The sequence below is a fragment of the Podarcis cretensis genome (assembly GCF_951804945.1).
Source record: "Podarcis cretensis genome assembly, chromosome: 11".
In the NCBI taxonomy this organism is placed as follows: Eukaryota; Metazoa; Chordata; class Lepidosauria; order Squamata; family Lacertidae; genus Podarcis; species Podarcis cretensis.
In genome coordinates this window covers 39990064-40011069 of record NC_137180.1, presented here as the reverse complement: position 1 = coordinate 40011069, position 21006 = coordinate 39990064, and the positions used below count along the sequence as shown (strand labels likewise).

General features: G+C 40.8%; 2 protein-coding genes across 4 annotated transcripts in view; one reads left to right on the top strand and one right to left on the bottom strand.

Moving 5' to 3' along the window:
• Positions 1-709: 709 nt before the first annotated feature.
• On the bottom strand, positions 710-11270 carry SREK1IP1 (SREK1 interacting protein 1). Its single transcript, XM_079995905.1, has 5 exons — positions 10760-11270; positions 5571-5618; positions 3654-3794; positions 2865-2943; positions 710-1016 (listed from the first exon to the last, which is right to left on the bottom strand). Exons 1-5 carry the CDS (start codon positions 10770-10772, stop codon positions 827-829), a joined length of 471 nt encoding a protein of 156 aa, XP_079852031.1. The 5' UTR covers positions 10773-11270; the 3' UTR covers positions 710-826.
• A 258-nt stretch (positions 11271-11528) lies between these two features.
• Positions 11529-21006, top strand: part of CWC27 (CWC27 spliceosome associated cyclophilin) — a 116093-nt gene continuing 106615 nt past the window's right edge. Inside the window, exons 1-7 of one of the 3 annotated variants that reach the window (XM_079995631.1) lie at positions 11529-11708; positions 14339-14435; positions 16161-16273; positions 17230-17373; positions 18135-18233; positions 19613-19716; positions 19961-20030. In XM_079995631.1, coding sequence (XP_079851757.1) covers positions 11667-11708; positions 14339-14435; positions 16161-16273; positions 17230-17373; positions 18135-18233; positions 19613-19716; positions 19961-20030 — 669 coding nt within the window. In that variant the 5' untranslated portion in view covers positions 11529-11666. The remainder of the gene's footprint in view (positions 11709-14338; positions 14436-16160; positions 16274-17229; positions 17374-18134; positions 18234-19612; positions 19717-19960; positions 20031-21006) is intronic. The other 2 variants (XM_079995629.1, XM_079995630.1) reach the window with 2 other exon arrangements.

Below are 21006 nucleotides of genomic sequence, written 5' to 3'. Positions count from 1 at the left end.
TAGCCAATGTGGCCCCCCCCCCCGCTCCATAAGTTATTGGACTAACTCCCAGCAGCCCAAACCAGTGGTCAGGGATGATGGAGCTGTAATCCAACATCTGGAGGGCACCACATTCCCTACCCCTGCATTAGAAAAAACAAACACTGGTATGTACTTAAAAGCATACCTTCTAATAGGAATGGAGAGCATGGCTTTTACATTTTATCTTATGTAATTCCATTCGTGAGTGATTCCTTTATTACTACACAAACATAGGTCTTGATCCAAAGATGCACCCACAGTTTATATGCACACTTGAGCTCTCCTAAACCGCAGGGTGCAATGTACAAGAGGCTTTGACAAAAAAATTCCTCTGTTTATGCTGATTCTTTTAGGTGTATTTCTATATTATGTGGAGAGGGTTGCAGTTCAGGAATGACGATCCTATATTGCTTAATGACTTGTGTCTAATTTGAAATGTTTATAACATTCATAAGAATGCTTTAATTTCCTTACAAGTTCTTGAAGAAGTTTGAGGGCATTGATGAATGTTACAAAACTTTCAAAACTAACCATAATGTCCCACAGATCAACTCAAATATTTTCAATTGATTGTAAAACATTGAACAATAAGGAAGTAAAACTAGTTACTTATCCAATATGATGTTCAGATAAAACAGTTGTAATGCTTAGGGGGAAATAAATCTCTCTGAATTTCCAAAAAAAACACTTTAATGTAAGGTGAAATATTTATAAATAACAGGCTTTTTCAATAAAAATATACATATTTTAACTGGGCATCATTATACTCCTAATCAGGACTGAACTACATCCCTAGGTTTGGTGCTCAGTCACTGCTGGAAGAGTCTGAGCTATCAGAAGATGAAGAATCTTTCTCCTTTTTTCTCTTCTTTTTCCCCTTTTTGTGATGTTTTCTTTTCTTGGATTTACTCTTTTTCTCCTTCTTTTCCTTTTTGTGGGATTTCTGCTTTTTCGATTTAGGCTCATCCTCTTCTGTGGCACTTGAGGAACAAGACCTTTAAACACAAGAACATTGTGTTATACACCAATGCCCTATAGTGAAATATTGGAATCTGAGAGATCTTTAACTAAAAAGAATTAACTTGGCTAAATACACCAAAGAGGGACTTTTCTCCTAAGCTCTATTGTTCTAAACACCGGAGGACCCTGAACACTAGGGCTGGGCAATATTGGGTTCTCAACATTACAGCCAAACATCACAGTTTGGCAATAAACCGTGATGTTGAAAGAAGCTGCGTTGGCCCCAGCCTGCGAGATGCCAGGTGAAACTGCCGCAGCTCTCATTGTGGGAGCTGAGGTGCTTTCACTCCAGTGCCTCATGGGCTATGGCCAATACAGCTGGCCCCAGCCTGCTGCTCAGATGGGGGTAAAAAGGCTCCTGCACCCAGCTGAGCAAGCCCCAATGTCCCTGCTTCTGAGATGGACACTGGGGCACCTTCGTGAGCCTCCCTTCGCAGGAGCAGGGGGTGGGCAAGCTACCTCGCCCCCCACTCCCAGAAGACAGACCAGGCAGCGGTAGCCAAGCACAAAGAGCCTGTCAGGCTCCGTGCTTTTGATCTCTTTCCTCGTGGGGTGGTCGTTCACCCCAGGAGGAAAGACGCAGCCACCCTTCCGACAAAGTCCACAAGGTGCCTTGCGGAGCGGGGCTGCCTGAGGCTGCTGGTGAGTGCTGGGCCTGGCAAAAGCATCAGAGAACTCCTACACCATCTGGCTGCCTTGGACCAGGAGGGTGAGCTCCGTCTTTCCTCTGAAAAGATGCAGCCAGGCAGTAGGCCAAGCTAAGCTGTCTCCACCCAGAGCCCACACCTGGCTGCCGGCTTGCCCAGGCTGGAGGTGAAGTGGGGGCTCCTTTAAACTTCTCCACTGAGGGACGTGCAGCAGAGGGCAATGGCACTTTCACTCAGCGGTATATCGCTGGTGAAACCGCCGCTGCTCCTGAATCCCTCTGCCTCCATCTCGCGACGGCAGCTTGTTTTTTCCTAGAGACAGTGGGACACAGGAATGGCAGCGGTTTCACCAGCTGAGTGAAGCTGTCTTTACGGTCTGCCTCTCATACTGATCCTAGGCAATATATTGATATGTCTGTGCTGTCTGTGAGAGGAAACCTGTGGGAAAACCTTGGGAGAGCATAAAAGGTTTTTTCCGGAGATACTCCTCCAATGACCAGTGAAAACCAGTGAGAAAAGGGGCCGTCTGCACTGCATGAAGCAAGGTTTCAATGAACAAAGGAATGGAAGGTGCCTCTTCTGGTGGATCTGCCTGGCAAAGCATTCCACAACCATCAGCCATTAGAAGCAGGTCCAGCGTCACCATCCCAGCTGATCTCTGGAACATCCAAATGGCTCGGGACATTGACACAATAAACCCAAGTGCTCTCTCGCACTTTGCAGAACCTGTTTGACTCCCTGGTATACTTAAGGCGAGGAAACAAACTGGAAGGCAGCTCAAACACAAGTAGAGGAAAACTCCAGTAGAATGCAATTGAACACTGATAAGGCTCATCATCATACCTAACTAGTGGCAGTGAAGGCAGCAAAGAAGGCCTACTTTGCTGCCTCGATTGCATCCTCACTCCACCCAATACATGCTTTTACTTGTAGAGATTCGTGCAGGATTTAGTAGCAACAGCAATTCATCTTTGAAAAGAAATTAAATTTCTGTTTCTATTGTAAAACAAACTTTTTTAACATACAAAATCTTGGATTAGAAAAAAGCCCAAATGGTTTTCCATCCATCTTTAAATGGTGTCATTACATGCAGAGATTCAGATTTGAAGGCAATCTGAGCACAATAGGTTTCAAGCTTCTCCCTGTTATGCAGAAACAAAGCTTTCAAAATTATACCTTTTCCTTGCTTTCTTTAATTTTGATTTTTCTTTGCCTTTCTTTTTGGTCTTTTTCTTTTCTTCTTCCGCAGAAGTTCCTGTGAGTTAACAAAGTAAGATGTTACCCCTCAAAAAAAAGAGATAATACATTACTTTAATTGTTATAACCCTTTAAGAGGTAAGAACACGAGAACAGTCTGCTGGATCAGGCCAATGGGCCATCTAGTCCAGCAGCCTGTTCTCACAGTGGTCAGCCAGATGCCTGTAGGAAACCCACAAACAAGAATCAAGCAGAAAGCACTCTCCCAGACAAAGCTTTCAGGATAATTAAAACTAACAAATCCTTGTACAATCAGGAATGGGTGATAAAACAGTAATCTTAAAACGCAATAAATGGCGGTTGCAAATTAAGCAGTGAGATTAACAATTACTAAAACCTTGAGTTAAATAACTCTAACCTGAAGTCACAGTGCAAATAAGGTTGTCACTAGGAGAATCTTACTGGCAAGGGCATTCCATAAACGGGGCACCACTACAAATAAGGTCCTGTCTTGCATCACCAAGGATGGAGCTCTAAGGGGAGCCTTCCCAGAAGATCTCAAAACGTTATTTACACCTAGAACTGGGCAGCTTTTAGTTCTGCATGACTGCAAAATTTAAAAAGGATCATTCTTTTGCTTGGTTGCTATTCTAGTAACACATAAGCAACCAGATACTTAGGTAGGGTGGAAGACTGTTCTAAGAAAAGGAAGACAGGAGATACAGATATATTACACAAGAATACAATGTTTTTAAAAAAGCACCTTACCCTTTTTTTCTGGAATGGCCTGCAGCTTTCCCAGCTCCTCCTCTTCGCTGTCCTCACTGCTTGTGCTGCTGACATCTAAAACTATGTCTCTTTTAGGGTCCACCCGAAGAAAGTTTCGGCATTCAAATGTCAGGTGACCAGCTGCATATAATTAAGCAATGGGTGGGGGGGAAGGAAAAGCCAACAAAATAATTAGCAAGAGGTTGCTGGGATTGTATTACACTCTTCCTGCCACTATGTGTAACCAACGTTTTATTCCTAAAAAGCAATGCGAATGATAATGTTGTTCCAATTACTTTTGTCAGAAACATAGCCTGGCTAAGGTCCCAACCCATCAGCATTCTAGGCTGGGGGGACATATTGCTTGGTCAGCCATATTTTACTAGGATTCTTGCCGTGCTATGCAATGTCTGTTTGCACCATTTACTGATCCAGATTCTCAGTTTTCATTTAAAAGAAAAAGCAAGGGTTGTATCCAACAGAATGACCTCTGCAGGCTTAATGGAACTCCCCACACTTGCTGGTACCACCCAATTTTTCCAATACAAATGTAAGTGCCATTATACCAATATTGGTGGGATGAAGGGTAGTTCTGTGGCTGAAAGTGCATGGGTTGTATAAATCCTGCATTGTAGCCCAATGCCGTTATACCCATATTGCTGAGAATCGTGTAGCGGTAGCTCGCTGTTATTATCCAACCTACTGGCATGTTGGATTTTGGGTGTTTGTGCAGGGGTTTGGAAAATATATCTGGGATGTGTGTGAAGTTGACTGTTGCAGCTGTGCCTGGGGGAGGAATGATTAATGCCTTAATGGGGTCAGGAGAAGAGAAATAGGGGCTTTTGTGGGTGGGTGGATTTTAATTGCAAAAACTCCCAAAAGGAAAGAGCTAATCACTCCTCCTTCCTTAGTGCTGCTTCTGCAAAACTATGCAGCTCTGTGCCGCATTTCCACAAACAAACCTAAAACAACTGTGTAGTTTGAGAGTTAAAATTATTAACAAAAACTGTGTTTTAAAATACTACAGTAGAAGTCTGATCAGCAGTGAACAAAATGCTTTGCATGCTTAAAGTATTTCCCCCTCTCTTGCATTAGCACTATCAAATCCCCCAGTCTATGGATTTTCTCCCACCCTGTGTGGGCTTTCAACTGTCACGAAATGTGACTCGTAAGCAGTGAAGTGTGTGTGTATGCATGCAATGCATGCACATAAAGATAGCATTCCACCACTCGGTTCTAAAAATTTCATGAGGAAAGCCTCTGGGCATAGTCATCTTTGTGTGTTATGTATGCATGTGCATGAATTCATCTTTTTGGGCATAGCCCCCTCAGGTGAACTTACAATGTAAAACAAAACCAAAAACCAAACCCATAATACATCCAGCGGTAACAAATCATTTAAGAGCATAGGCCAGTTGTAGTTCCAGGCAGGATCTCACTATTACTGACAAATACTTGCAATGCTTGGTAAGAGATCCCATTTCTGAGGAAAAATGGGTTTCTTTCATGAAATGGATCTTTTCATAAGACAGCCTTTCTGACAGACAGGCTGATGATAGGTAACACTGGTTGAGTAAGAGTTGTTTAACAAAAAGGTACACAAGTCCAGCTGTAAGCACACAAAAACCGTGGAAAAAATATCACCCTAATATGAATCTGAGACATTTTAACAGCCTCTGCCCTCTCCTATTTTGATATTTCTTTCAGCAATTTGTGTAACAATTCACTCTGTGTGTGTGTGTTCCTTCCTTCTGTTCACAGTTCTTAGGATCTGAATCAGTGTCTTTTTCTGTAGATTAAATATGCTCCTACTCAATTACTATACACTGATAATGGCATTGCCTGAGTACAACAAACTAGTGATGTTTGTGGTAAATATTAGGAAATAATTATATCTTCATTTTTATAGATACTTACGATAGCCACATTTCTTGCACCCTGCTCTGATGTTATCTTTATTTCCACCTGGAAAGACAAAATATATTTCATATTAGTTTGAGATAGATAAATGTGGAATATAAAGGGTAACAATTGATCTGCCATACACATCAGTATTGACAACATTCTCATATACAGAATATCAATAATTGTATCAGCCACATTTGTTGTTTAGTCGTGTCTGACTCTTCATGACCCCATGGACCAGAGCACGCCAGCCACATACTATTACCTAACAATCTACTTTCCCTTCCTCCCTCACAACAAACACTCTGTGAGGTGACTGAGACTGAGAGACTTCAGAGAAGTGTGACTGGCCCAAGGTCACCCAGCAGCTGCATGTGGAGGAGCGGGGAAGCAAACCCGGTTCACCAGATTACGAATCCACTGCTCTTAACCACTACACCACAGTGACTCTCTTACAAGCTATCAGTGCTACCTTCAGTGGGCCAATATCATGTTTACATACATCATTTCCCGGCATAGATGGACTAATGGCAGCCATATATGAGGCTGGTGAACCTGGTGGGTTCTGCTTGACCAAGAACTGCCATAAGATTCAAGGAAACCTGAGTTAAAGTTAACAGCTAGGCCTCTGTCTACCCCAGCCTGAAACTGCTGTTCCTTAGGTTGTAAAGGCTATATTAGCACACATTCAACAAGCTTCTTTATGCATGTAGATGAAGACTATTCTAATGGGGGGGGGGGATTGCTTGGAATATATCAGGATTTCATATTCCTTTTTGTTTTCACTTTTAAAGATTAGTAATATTGTAGAGGTTAACCAGAGGGCAGCAGCTCAAAATAATATAATAGTGAACATAAGCTAATTAACATACAAACTAAGCAACACTCTAGTTTGCATGAAAAAGCTCCGCTGAATGAATTCATTTCCATAGAAACTGCAGGGGCCAAAATAAAATTAACAGAATTGTACTGATGGTGGTAGGTACATAAATAGCCCATTACTTAAAAGATAATTCAATTCAAAACTCTCCCCATGTTTATATCTAATGAGCTGATTAAGGTTTTGCAGATCATTTTGAATAACCATTGCAACAGCAAAACAAAACATCTACTGGGATATTTATTTATTTTATTTTTAAAAATCTAATTACTGTACAAACTAGATTCTGAGGTTTAGCAACTCCACTCAGCTTATCCATACTATTCACTTATTACTGCATGAAACAGAAAAGGTATATTTAAAAGTAAACTTTCACCTTGGAAATATGATTAATTTTTATACAGTAAATGGATTTCTACCTGGGATAAAAATGGATCAAATGTCCATTATCTCTAATTATCCTATGGTATCACTTGCAGGAAAAAACAGAAGATCTTATTCTCTTGGAAGGAGAAAGCATTGCATAGGATTCGTACTGTAAGCTGCTTCGTTGAGGATTTTCCCCAAAGCAGGCTATGAATCCTGCAAATAACTAAATAAATACAGATAATACAGGGGTAGCCTATAGCAACCTCCAGGTGTTACTGAACTCTAGCTTGCATCATCCCTGGTCACTGGCTATGCTGATCAGAGTTGGAGTTGAACAACATCTAGAGGCTCCATGTTGGTCCCTTGTGAGATAATATTTATAGTGGTTGTTGAACTTATTTAGATCAACTTAAGCCAAACTGTAGGATATTAATATGAACTTCTAATTTGGGACAACAGTTTGTTACATCATACTCCACGCTGAAAGAAGATTGCTTTGTTGTTATATTATACACTTTTGCTTAGTTTAGTATGTGCAACATTTCTGAAGGAAAGAAACTAAAACAGTGGAAATGTCAAAACAAATGTACTATCAAATCCTGGCATAAATATGGGACTTTCTCATCATTCACAATTGTCATGCCCATAAGAATTTCTAAGGAATAAGATAAACAGAACTTTTCAAACTTGGTATGTAATTCTGGCAGAAGGACCATTCAGCTTTACTTGATATATCCCACAAAGTTTTGACATAACAATTATTTGTATTGTATTTTTACACAGCATTGTAACATGAACTGTATTTTGGGTTTATAAACTTGGTTTTTCTTCTCCTCCATTTTGTTGTTTGTATATTTTTGGTGGGGAGATATCAATAAAAAGTCTAAACCAAGTATGAGTAACCTGTGGACCTCCAGATGTTGTTTGATTACAACTCCCATCATCCCTGAAGGCACTAGTTCTTACTTCTGGTTTAAAAAAAAAAAAGATTTACCATCTCAACTATAAATTCTAGGAAAGGGGAATAAATGTTCTTCCTTTCCTAAAGGAAGTTCTATAATCAAATATGTTTTTTTTAAATCTATATTTCACATAGCCTTTGGAAAGCATTATTGATTTCAGAATCTGCACAAGTTTATAAGCAGCAAGGATTTCTGCAGCCCCCTTTTTAAAACCTTGCACAGTTCTAAAATCCATTATTTCAATGTTTATTCAAGTACTCCACCCACTTAATAAGAAGAAACTAATTATATTATGCTTTGATAATATGCTATTATCAAAATCATCATTATATTGTTATGGTGCCTTTTTGGTAAACAGTGCCACCACGGGGAGAAACATGCAACCCATTAGCACTTCCGACAAGAAGTGGATTGACATGCTGTCCACACTTGGATTCCGGACAATTGTGGTACAAATTTGATGCAACAGCTGCAGACCTGCTTATTTAAAACTGGGTCTGCCCAACGATGGAAGAATGGCAGATGAAGATGTTGGACTTTTTGGAGCTAGCCGACCTGACTGGAAGAATCTGCGACCAGAAAGAAGAGGAATATCAAGAAGATCGGAAGAAATTCAAGGATTATTTGAGTAAATATTGTAATATAAATAATTAGAAGTCACCTGAAAGCACCAAATAGGCCTAGGATTAAAATAGGATTTAATTGTAAGTAAGTTGGATTTAGAACAGTAAGAAAAGAGAATAAGATAGTTGCTGGAAATAATTTTAGTTTAAGAATGATATTGGAGAGCTGATACAATGAAATTCAGAAGGGAGGGATCTGAGGAAGTCAATTAGCAATGTAAGAGAGATTGGGTTTTCAAGAGATATGTGTTTATGATTTCTTTTTTGTTTTTCTTTTTTAGTAATGTGTTTTATCTTGTGTGTGTTTTTTTTTTCTTTTTTCTATATTGTATTTGTTATAATTGTGGAAAATTTAATTAAAAAAATTGAAAAATAGAAATAAAACTGGGTCTGCCCCCATCACATATAAATATGAAGCCCAATGTTTAAAGCAAAAAGGCATGTGAGTAGTTCTAAAGACTTCACAAAAGACTAGGGCCCTGCGGGACATGACATCTTTCTGTCCCGGCCTGCAAGACAGAGCTGTTCCACCAGCCCTTTGGCCAGGGCACAGCCTGACTCCTTCCTTTGGCAATCTTCACAGAACTCTAGCCCAATGGTTGCCATCAATTTGATTTGAATTAATTTTATAATGAAATATTTTAGAATGTTGTATTATTTTATTGTTGTTAGCCGCCCTGAGCCCGGCTTTGGATGGGGAGGGCAGGATATAAAGAAACAAAAATTATTATTATTATTATTATTATTATTCTCTGTCCACAGGTGCCTTCCCACTAGCCTCTTCCTTGATGTCACTCCCCAACCCCTCCTGATTGGACCCTAAAGCCAGGGGGGGGGCAGAGACAAGAACCCATGGGTCAATAATAGCAGACATATTCCAACAACCACTAACCCAAGCAAGACCCCTCTTGCTAACTTTCTTATCTACATGCACCTGAATGCTCAAAGTAAATAAATGCAGGTGGTACTAATATTTATTCTTCCTTGTCTAAGTCAGGGGAGTGCCAAATAATGATTTCTCAGTTATGTGTGGGTCAAATAAAGGGGGGAAAAATATTTGCAGAAGTTTGCCTCAAAGGGCTTCAGTAAAAACTTTTGCTTTTTCCTCATATAAATTCCTAGAAAGTTACTAGGACTGAATGTATTTGCTGACAGCTCAAAAAACATTTGAAGGCAGTTTCTTTTGCATGTGTGTTCTTAAAATCAACTCTCAACTAATCCAAGGTGTCACCTGTCCCCTCTACTGTTGACCAGGTGCTGGAAACCGCAGCAGGGCTAAGGGCTCTTGAGCTCAGGTGCTGCTTGAGGCTTTCCCATAGGCACCTGGCAGGCCACTGTGAGAACAGGATGCTGGCCACTTGCCTGATCCAGCAGGACACAGGACATTTGATGTTTCCTGGACACAGTGGCATCAGAGAAGTTCAGCAGGCATTTGCCTCTCTCCTCTCATATGGCACAACTTTACATGGCCAGAGTGGTCCAGCAGGAGGGGCCTGCTGTATACAGCAATAGGAAGCTGCCTTATCCCAAGTCAGTTTATTTCTCCATCTTGCCTGGTGTACAAGGCTCTCCTGAGTCTCCATATTACAACTGTAGGAATCCACCCCTCCCAACTCTAATGAAATTATTATCTTTTAAGTGATATTTTCTCTCCCCCTTTATTAAAAATAAATCACAAATTCAGTAGAAAAGGGCAAGCATGCAGGAACAGGGAAGCAGTGGGAGAGACATTTTACAATTTATCATGATATGAATACTGTCACCTAAGGTTTTTTTTTACAATAAGAGCAGCAGAACACTGCTCGTACCTCTTTTAACACTTGGAGATCAGATTAGATTTTTGGTGAACAACGGGCACTGTGAAACTACACATTAAAAAACAAACAAACATCACAACCGCAAGAAGTATACAGACACCGTAATCCAATTCCTATTATTATTTCTTTTAGCTAAGCCCGGTAAATTTACACAACTGAAACCTTCCATCTGAAGTTCTTGCGTGTGTGAAGAATGCAAAGCAAAACAAGACTGTTCAGTTTAAGAAAGTTCCGCATTTTAGCACACATTCCCGCCCCTTAACAGCACAACTCTTACAAACTCCACTGAGTTCGGCAGGATTTCATCCCCAAACTGCAATCCCGACGACTTACTTCAGAGCAAATCCCACTGAATTCAGTAGGGTCTACTTCTGAGTAGGCATGCACAGCACTGCAGACACTCCCCGGGACTCCTTTCAACTCGAGAGCACGTTGGGCTCTTCCCCTCGTCCTCGGTTTGAGCGGCAGGAGATGCAGCACCGGTGACTTTTCACACTGCCACGATCTTGCGCGTGGCCCTTCCGCCCCCCACCCCGTTTGAACCGCTCACCTGGCAACGCCATGCAGCCCCCGACCGAGACGCCACGATGCCCCGCTCTTGGCCGGACGAGGTAGCAATGGCAGCGCTTCCCCGCCGGAAAACTTTGACCCGAGCAGGAGCGGCGCGTACCATCAGGCAGAGAAGAGGGGTGGAGGAAGGAGAAAGAAGGGCGGTATTGCCAGGGAGACAAGTGAAGGAACTGCAGATAGGGAATCCATTTCTGATTCCCGGAGGAAAAGCTTTAAGGCTGACGGGAGAGGCCCTTCGCTGATCTCCGGACGAAGGTGTCCCAGGCCACGCAACCAGCACAGAAACCCTGCAGTAGTGCGATAGTCCCCTTCCTATGAGCCCCTACTAGCCAAAGGAGGCGGGCTGCCTAGTTGATTGGCAGCGCTTCTGGCCCTTGTCAAGCCGAATGAAAGTAGCCCAGTATCTAAAGAAGAAAAAAACAAACACGTAAAGGACTTTTCTTTAATCCCATGCATACTGTAAAAGTTTTTCCATCTCCACCGTTCTAGGGCGGATAGAAACAGTTGCGGCTCCGTTACCCGGCCGGAAGACTTTGTACCGGACACAGCGGGTTGTACCAGTATCCCATATCTGCGGGGGGATGCCCCTCCCCTGCTTTGAGAGGAAACAGCACAGTTCCATTCGTGGAGCGGATGCTTTAGCTCAGAGGCTCTTGAAATAAATTTGTGTGGGCGGGGGGATTTTTGTTTGGCCTTCGAGGGTGCGGATGGGAAGCTTGCCTTCTTTTCAGCGCTGTTCCCCCCCCTCGGGTAGAAGTGGTAGTTCCCGGCTTCCAACATGGCGGGAGGTTCGCCCTGGATTCCCGTTTAACGGAGTTCGGTGCGTCCGCCTTCTCTCGGGTCCAGGGGCCGCCGCGCAGTGAGCCAGCTGCGCCCAAGCCCACACCATGAGTAACATCTACATCCAGGAACCGCCGACGAATGGCAAGGTTAGGGAGGGGGTAACACGAGCAATCATTCTCTCATACTAAAATTTTGGTAAATTGTAACTACTTGGATGCAACCTGTGAGGATAAATTTAATGTAATCTATGATATTTTTGTTTTATCTATGTGGTCCAGATTGTCCTCAGTGCACACATTTCCCAGTGTTCCAGATTAAGGAGAGTTTACTTCTCTGAGAAATTGGAGAAGTCAAAATGGAAATTGGAAAAGTGAAAATGGGCTCTGTTCTGTGCTTGGTGGGCTCAAAGGACTCAGACACTACCCTCCTTTTCTAATGTTGTTTATCAAGGAATACTGGCTTGTCTGGAACATTAATAGAGCTGAAAGTGAAGAGATACTCTGTTTCCAACCTCTGACCAAAATGTAGCTTTGGGAATTAGGGACTGCCTGTGGTTGCCACTCCAAACACCAGGCCAGCTCAGCCCCAAAGCTGAGTAGCTGCTGTCCTTGGACTGGGTCTTCTGATGAAGATGCTATACAGATGGCACCACACTCTCCCTAAAACTCGCTAAAATGTATAAAGGCAGGTCGCCAACATTCTGGAGATGTAAAAAGGATATAAGGTCATATTTCCATAACTGTGTAGTTATCCATGAATTTTGGAATAACATCTATAGTGAACTTAAAAACTATTTAAATTTACATTTTAAAAAAAGACCAGAGACCTTCCTATTAGGAATACTATCAATAGAATTCAAAAAATAGATAAGACCATTGTTTATGTACGCAATCACGGCAGTGAGAATAATAGTGGCAAGAAACTGGAAAAATGAAACCTTACCAACGATAATAGTGTGGCAAACTCTTATGATAGAATACCTGCAACTAGCAAAACTGACGGGAAGAGTCAGAGGAGTGTCAAACCAGAAAGTATATGGAGAATGGAAAATATTTAGAGAATATCGAAAATCGTACTGTACAAACAATAATATACTTTCAGAACTAGATTGATGCTTGTAAACAAAAAGTGTGTTAGATATCATATCAGATTATATATTTATTTATAAAATGAAATAACATAAACCTATGCAAGAAAATATAGACAATATAAGCAGTATAATGAGAATGATTGGGAGTTTTACATTTTAACTTGTTATTTAATTGTAATATATTGTATTTTCTTTATTCTTTATTCTATTTTTATTTCTTTTACTTTGTATGATTTGTCATCTATGTATTTATGTCTATGTGCGAAATCAACAAAGATTATATTTAAAAAAAGGAAAGGGTCTTCTGGTGGTGAAGGTAGCCTCAAGATGGGAGATAATTAGTGACTGGCTGCTGATGTTGTAGCAGGTGGAGAAAATGAAAGGATCAGGTGCACTTTTAGTATGAGGGACTGTTGATTAGTGGAAGAAGTTGAGCAATGGTGGGCAGCTGTCGTTTGTAATAATTCTGGCATTATACATTTCTCCTATGTACACTGCTCAGCAAACTTGACATGGATTTATATAGTTTTAAAGAAAACTGAGCAGCATGTGTGTGCTTAGACCCATTAGTGTGGAGTTTGGGAGGGGGTTACTTTGAATTGGAAAACCTTTTTCTAGATAATGTTGCATGAAATGTTCTGTCCCCTTAATCAACGGGGATCTAGTTTAGCATGTTACACTTATATTTGGTAAACAGATTTTTTAAAAGCATGCCTTGTTAATGTGCTATATCAATATCTCTTTTTTTCTTTAAGCCATAATAATTTGAACTGAAATATTTGATATGGTGTAGCAAGGCTGCAGCACCTCCTTCCGAGTAGACATGCACAGGATCACACTGTTAATAGAATGTTCAATGCTGTTATCAAACAAATTTGAAGACTTCCTTGATTTTTTAAAAAATATATGTTTTACAGTTTGTTAACACAATTTAAAACTTAATATGCTAATTCTAGCATACTAAATAACCTGTGCATTTATGTTTACTATATACAGTGGTGCCTCGCAAGATGAAATTAATTCGTTCCACGAGTTGCTTCGTCTTGCGATTTTTTTCGTCTTGCGGAGTGCGGATTCCCTGGGTATTAACGGTTTTACGAAAAAGGAAGCAAACCCGCAAGATGTTTTCGTCTTGCGAAGCAAGCCCATAGGGAAATTCGTCTTGCGAAGCACCTCGAAAAAACGGAAAACCCTTTCGTCTAGCGAGTTTTTCGTCTTGCGGAGCACCACTGTATATGAATGGATGCTTGCCAGAGACAGTTGATTAGTGTTGCATCCTAACACACCCATTATATTACCACTTCGTTTTTTGTAATGCTGGAATAGGGTTGGTTGAGGGGAGGGCAAGGGTGGGAGAGTTCCAAGTTGCTAGTAATGGTATTTGTATGTGTGCTCTCATCTGTGTGGTGTCGGTTTCACCAACCCAGAGCTTGCCTAACGGCACTCTCCCCATTCCTGCGAAGAGAGTGCCACCCCTACCATAAGGGCACTGTTGCCACTCCTTGTAATAGAATCTTTTACCTGTACACAAAACTTACTCATTTTCTTGTTTCTAAGACAATCCTCTGAGGCAAGATGTATTTCTGGTGGCAGCCAGGAAAGTAGTTAAGTCTGTAGAATGCAAACCATACTTTCTAGGAGTACATACTGTATATATTTGTAAAATAGACATATGTTCTTCTACAGGTTTTATTGAAAACGACAGCTGGAGATATTGATATTGAGTTATGGTCAAAGGAAGCCCCCAAAGCATGTCGGAACTTTATTCAGCTTTGCATGGAAGGTAAGGATTAAGACAGAAAATACCTAATTACGTTGTGCATGCAATTTAAGGCACCAAACATCTACAGGAACGCCTAGTCCTTAAAGTGGTGTGTGTGTGTGTGTGTACCATTAAATAACCTATTTGTAGTCTGTTGCTGTTTTCCACTATTTAGCATGATGGGAACTAGTCTAGGGCCTCCCTTGGCTTGCAAGTTTCTCCTATGGTGTGACCATGAGGAGGACTGTAATTAACGACAGCTTGCCGGATCATCTGAACCCAACAGTCTTCTGTTAATTGTGGTTTGTTTAATGCTGATTGTTTCAACAAAGCGTTGTTAATGTAAACCACAGTTTAGGTTTATGAGTGTAATAGCACACTGTGGTTAATTGAAATCAGAAGCAAAAACTTCTAATCTCCTTGTGGCTTGCTGAAAGAGGCGATGTGAATGATGAGCATGCAGAGTGGAGGTTGACAGGCTGGGCTCATTCCTTGTACAATAAACCATGGTTTATCGTGATGCCCAAATGCAGCCACTGTCATATTGATTGGTAGCCAAGAGTCAAAGTTAGAAAAACAGACAAAAACAGTATTTTAAGATACGAAAACAGTATTTTAAGATAACAGCAGGCATCTGCAGTGTCACTCCCCAGAGTTGAGTGTCTCTGCCTCATGTAGCTGGCCACATTTGCTCCTCTCCTCCAAACTGCATTACAAGTAAAATGAAAATCCATCTTTCATCTAAGCACTCTGCAACTTGAAACACCACTTAATAGAAGTGGACCCATTTCTCTTGCATGGAGGAGGTTTGGATAAACAATGGGAGAAACACTTAATGTTTCTTTGATCTCCAAAATTACATGCAAGTGAAAGACGACCTCAACTTCCCCTTAAGTCACCTGATAAGCTCAGGGGGTTTAGAGAGGATTCATTTTAGTTTTAAGGAGGATCAGAGAACCCCGGGAATCACCTCAGTTGTTTCTTATCCAAACTTCCATGCAACTAAAGCAAGACTCTGCCTCTCTCTCAAGTCCTCTGAGATTAGCAGAGGGCTTGTGGGGAGGTTGGGGTTTCCCTCACTTGGGATGCAGTTTGCAGAAGGGGTAAAGCAGCAGTCAAGTCGCCTGCACTTTCCTTCCTTCTCTCCTTTCTGCTGCAGTATGAACTAAACTCAGCCTCTTCCCAAAGTCCTGTGTGCATGTGCTAGAGAAAGTGGGGAGAGCTGGTAGTGAGGACTAAGAGAGGCTGGCTAGTAAACCAAGCCAATACAGTAGTACCTCGGTTTACGAACAGTCCTGTTAATGAACTATTCAGTTTATGAACTCCGCAAAACCGGAAGTAATGTTCTGGTTTGCGAACTTTACCTCAGTCTACGAACAGAAGCTGAATGGTGGTAGGGCACCAGTGGTGAGAGGACTCATTAGGGAAAGCGCGCCTCGGTTTAAGAACAGACTTTGGTTTAAGAACAGACTTCCAGAACGGATTAAGTTCATAAACCAAGGTACCACTGTATTTGTGGACAACAGAATTTATTAACAGTATTAAAGATAATCCTTTTAAATTTCGTAACTGAACTAAGTGGTTTTGGTAGTTTGGGTTTTAGCTTCTTCAAAATTAGCATATGCAGCTGATTTTAAGAGGGGAGATATTTTGAAGGAATAAAATTTTGGCGAGAAACCAGAATGCTGTTTATAATGAAAGGTATACAGTCCATGCTAGCTACTCTAATGCCGGTTTTCTTTTCAGGTTATTACAACAACACAATATTTCACAGGGTTGTACCTGAGTTTATAGTGCAAGGAGGAGATCCAACTGGTACTGGGTCAGGTGGAGAATCTATCTATGGGGCCCCTTTTAAGGTAAACCTCTGTTTTCAATGGGTTTTATTGTCCACTTATTCCACTGCTGTTGAACTTTGGTTAAAATGGATTAAGATTTAATAAATGTCCCAGCTACAGTTAACTGCCCACCCCATGCACACATAGCTTGCAGTAGGCCCCATTGCACTTGGTGGGATTTGTAAAAGTTTGTAGGATTGCATAGTTAATCACTTTTAATTCCCTTTATTTCTTTGTGAGATAATTTGAGCACATGAGATTTGAGTCCTATTGAAACTGGCAGGACTAAAATGACTAACCTGTGGCTAGATCTGGGTCAAAGTTTGGGGTTAGTTAGGGTCACTTTTGTGAGGAAAGCAACCAAATAATAATAATAATAATAATAATAATAATAATAATAATAAATTCTTGCTCCTGTCCGTTTTTAGAGCTTTGCATATAAAATGGCATTCTAAACAATTGTAGTGAAATGTAGGCTGTTCATAGAATGAAAGGATGGGACTTAATCGCCAAGCTTGGAAGGAAGAACAGATCGTCATCTTTCAAGATTTCCTGTCTATAAGTACAAATAACCATGAGAAAGCTTTTAAAAAAGTTTCTGAAAGAAACAAATAATTATGTTGTGCTTCTAGAATTAAGAACTGCTCCTCCTACTTGCTAGTTTGGATAGACCCTCTTGAACTTGTTACTTCAGATGTAACTTTCAATATTTGCATTCTTCCAAAAGACACCACTTTTATCTATATCACAACTCCTTAAAATTGGAACAATTTTTTTTTATTGTGTTAATTAATTATGTCTAGTTTTTCCATGGAAGATAAGCTATTGTCGATAATGAGAGTGATTATTGCTTTGGGATTTGGCGGTAAACAGTGTTTTTGATGTCGTATTCCAGAGGTGCATCAACGGACAAGCTGTGGAATGAACAAGAGCAGATTAAACTTGTGCACTAATTGCTCTTCCTCTTTAATTTGCAGGATGAATTCCACTCACGGTTGCGCTTTATTCGGCGGGGACTGGTTGCCATGGCAAACGCTGGGCCTCACGATAATGGCAGCCAGTTCTTCTTTACTTTGGCTCGGGCAGATGAACTTAACAACAAGCACACCATCTTTGGAAAGGTCTGAAAGACTTCTATCCCAAGCCCCATTATTTGTCTGCCTGAATTTGGTTGTGGGGGCAACCTTGGCGAAGAAAATCCACCAAGAGCTGTCAGAACTCATCAAATGCAGTCTCTGATTAGCAGGAGGGCTAGGTGTTTGGATACCCTCATCACAATAATTTTATTTGTACGCTTTGTTTCCATAGTTAAAGCCATGTTCAAGGCAGCTGACAGCATGAAAAGATTTACATAACAAAAGCAGTCATAAGCAATAAATAAAACACATCTGGAAAATATACATCCAGATTGAACAATTTCCACATAAATCATACGATCTAAAAATTAATATACTAAAAATGAATATCAACAACAGCAATAAACCCCTGTAAACAATATCCCAACCCAAGAGTTTTCAGCAGCCTCAGCTTTTGTAGCTGGAGTCAGTCAGGGCCCCACCCTCCCAGGCCATGTGGGAAAAGGCCTGCAAGGCAGGGAACAGATCCTCCCATTAAATGCATTTGTTTTGGCTTAGCCCTAGCATATACCGTATGTCTCTTATGTCAGGCGTTGGCATACCCGTATCTTTGTAAACTGTGTACCTTTTCCGATTGCATTTCTCACAGTGGAAAAAGGCTACATTGATCTAAAGTATAAATTTATTTTATGTGCTGTCAAACTGATAGTGATTTTTTAACAGAAAACATACAAGCTTTCTAAAACTATCCAGAATGTACTTTGAAAATAATTTAAGCTTTAAAAAACCCTCTTCTAATTTGACAGATTACTGGAGATACCATATATAACATGTTACGACTTACAGAGGTTGAAACAGACACAGATGAAAGACCACTCAACCCACATAAAATAAAAAGTACTGAGGTAAGTTTAATGTTGTCTAAAATGGATTAAAATATATATTTCATTGCCTTCAAACCATTACAATTAAATGTAATTTATTCGTATCTTTGTTTATTTCAAAGCAGTGATCAGAATGAGTATTTTATACAGTTATTTTAGCCTATTAATATGCATCTGTGTCTGCTATTTGTAATATCATTTTAAAAGCCATATATTTAATACCTGCAGTTTTGGAATTGACTATGTGTGGTATTCAGCTATGTTTTAATTAGAGCAGACCTATTGAAATTGATGAACACAATTAAGTTGGGTCTATTAATTTCAGTATGTCTACTCTGAGTAAAATTTAGGGTGCTATTAAACTACATCAGTTACCAAAGATTGTAAGACTGAAACATATTTGGGTTTTTTGCAGCTTTTGCTAAGGCCAAAGGAGCTTGTTTAACCATAATATACTTAAAATTACATAAGAAAGCATAAAAGGCAATAATTAAGAAATCCATTTCAGCACAATTCCACAAAAAATCCATAGGTTGCTAATGCAGACTGTAGCCCATGGCAGTGTGACTCATTTTAACTGCCAAAGGCAATACAGAATACTGTATTTTTCCATGTATTTTTGGGGACTCAAACTTAAGAAAATGGGAGATGGCACGAAGTTGTTGAGTTTCTCTTGCAAAGGTTTCCCAAGAGTTGTTGAGCTTTTTTTGGGGGGGGGGGGTGTTTGCTGAAAATCGCTCACCTGCACACATCACAAAATCTGCCTGTAGTCTCTCCCCTCACCGGCAGAAGCTGTCAATCGCCCGTCCAATTGCCACAGCGCCAGCCAATCAATACCACCCATTGATGCAGCTACCAATAACATGCACAATAGCCGCTAACAGCCAGGGTAGCAACCAATCAAACGTTCACCCTATTCACTACCCTTGTATAAGACGACCCCCATTTTAAGCATGATTTTTAAAGAAAATAACGTAGTCTTATACACGGAAAAGTATGGTAGATGAAACCCTCTGAATGCTATCAGAGAGATTTAATTTCCGACCTCATTCAGGGAGTGGAACAATTAGTGAAGGTTCTACAGAGCAGGGCCTGAACTAATGATGACCATGTAGTGGGTTCAGGGTCCTAGGCTGTGAAGGGTTTGGGAACATGCGTTCTTCTCTCCCTCATGCCACTGCGTTCAGCCTCTGATCCAGTGTGAGATTTCCTCAGGCTTGTTCCAGCTCATGCATGTTACGCTAAACCGTGGTGCAAACTGGGTCTCTGTGCGTGGTGGTTTTGTACATTGTAACTCTTCGCTGTCTGTTTTACTGCAGCGATTGGATGGTTTTAAAATCAGGATTACTTATCACAATGGGAAGTCCTAAAAGAAGGTTTCTGAAATATTTTTCTTCTAGGTTTTATTTAATCCTTTTGATGACATAATTCCGAGAACCAGTAAAAAGCTGACGAATGAGAAACCAGCTGAAGAAGCGAAGAAAGCAAAATCCAAGGGCACAAAGTAATTATAGCCTGTGATGGCTCCACAAACTCAATATTAACATGGTGAACAAAAACTAAGATCTATTTATATATCGCCACTGAATGATCAAACCCTTATTTATACCCTGTGAAGTTAAAACAATAAAGCTCTATACATTTTAGTCCTTTGAATGGGGTATTTTGTTCAAAAGTATTCTGTAATGTCATTTCCAGGAAAACAATCTGTATAAGATAATACTGTTCCCCCTCCCTTTTTTTTAAAGGAATTTTAGCTTGCTTTCATTTGGAGAAGAAGCTGAAGAGGAAGAAGTAGAAGTCAACAGAGTTAGCCAGGTATAGATACAGGCTAACGATATATTTTTGTGACGCTTCTTTGCTTGTTTATATTTCTGAATAAGTTCCTTTCCTCTCGGGAACCTTTACCTTACAGAGCAGGGGTGGGGAGCCTTTTTGCCTCTGTAGGCCAGATACTTATCAAACCCAGGCTTGTGAGCCAGATTTGACAGGTGGGCAAGACTGTCCACATAACAGTTCACCTGACATGACATCAGGTATTGGGTGCTTTGAAGTCCAGGCACTGGGACTTCAGAGCACCATGCAGGGTTTGCAGATTACTACCCATCACTCAAAGCCTTCTTCCTGCAGTTCCTCCACACACAACCAGTCCAGGATGCTTTGGGTCTAGCCTTCTTTCTGCAGGCATCAGCTCCATGTGCAAGTTCCCCTGTGGATGATGAGCAGTTGAGCCAAAGCCTGCTTCCTTTGCCCCATGGGGAGCGCACTTTAAGATGCTTTGCCTGCCACATCTCTACCTGCCCCATATCTACTGTTACATATGACATCAAGTGTGGGGCAGGTGGGGTGGTTCGGGGAAAACTGTCTCTCAGGCCTACTTTGAACCCCTGGCAGGCCACGTTTGGCCTGCAAACTGAAGGTTCCCCACCCCTTTGGTAGAGCTTTGTGAACCAACATATCACACTTGATACAAGACACTGCCAAGTTCAGATAAAACATGAATATAGAGATGGATGTGCTTACCATGCATCCTTATAAATGTTGTATTATTGTAATACTTTGCTGCTAGAGAATTGGTCCTTCACAAGTGGCTCTTGATTGGTTTTCTGCCTCAATGCAAAGTGCTGATTATACTGAATATGACCCCCCATAAGCACTGTGTGGTCTAGTACCTGATACCTACAAACCACTCTTTTCTACATGATCACATTTATATGTGATCATGATCACATTTATATGTCATCATTCAGGGATTTGTGGCACTCTAGGTGTTGTAGTCCCAATTCCCATCACC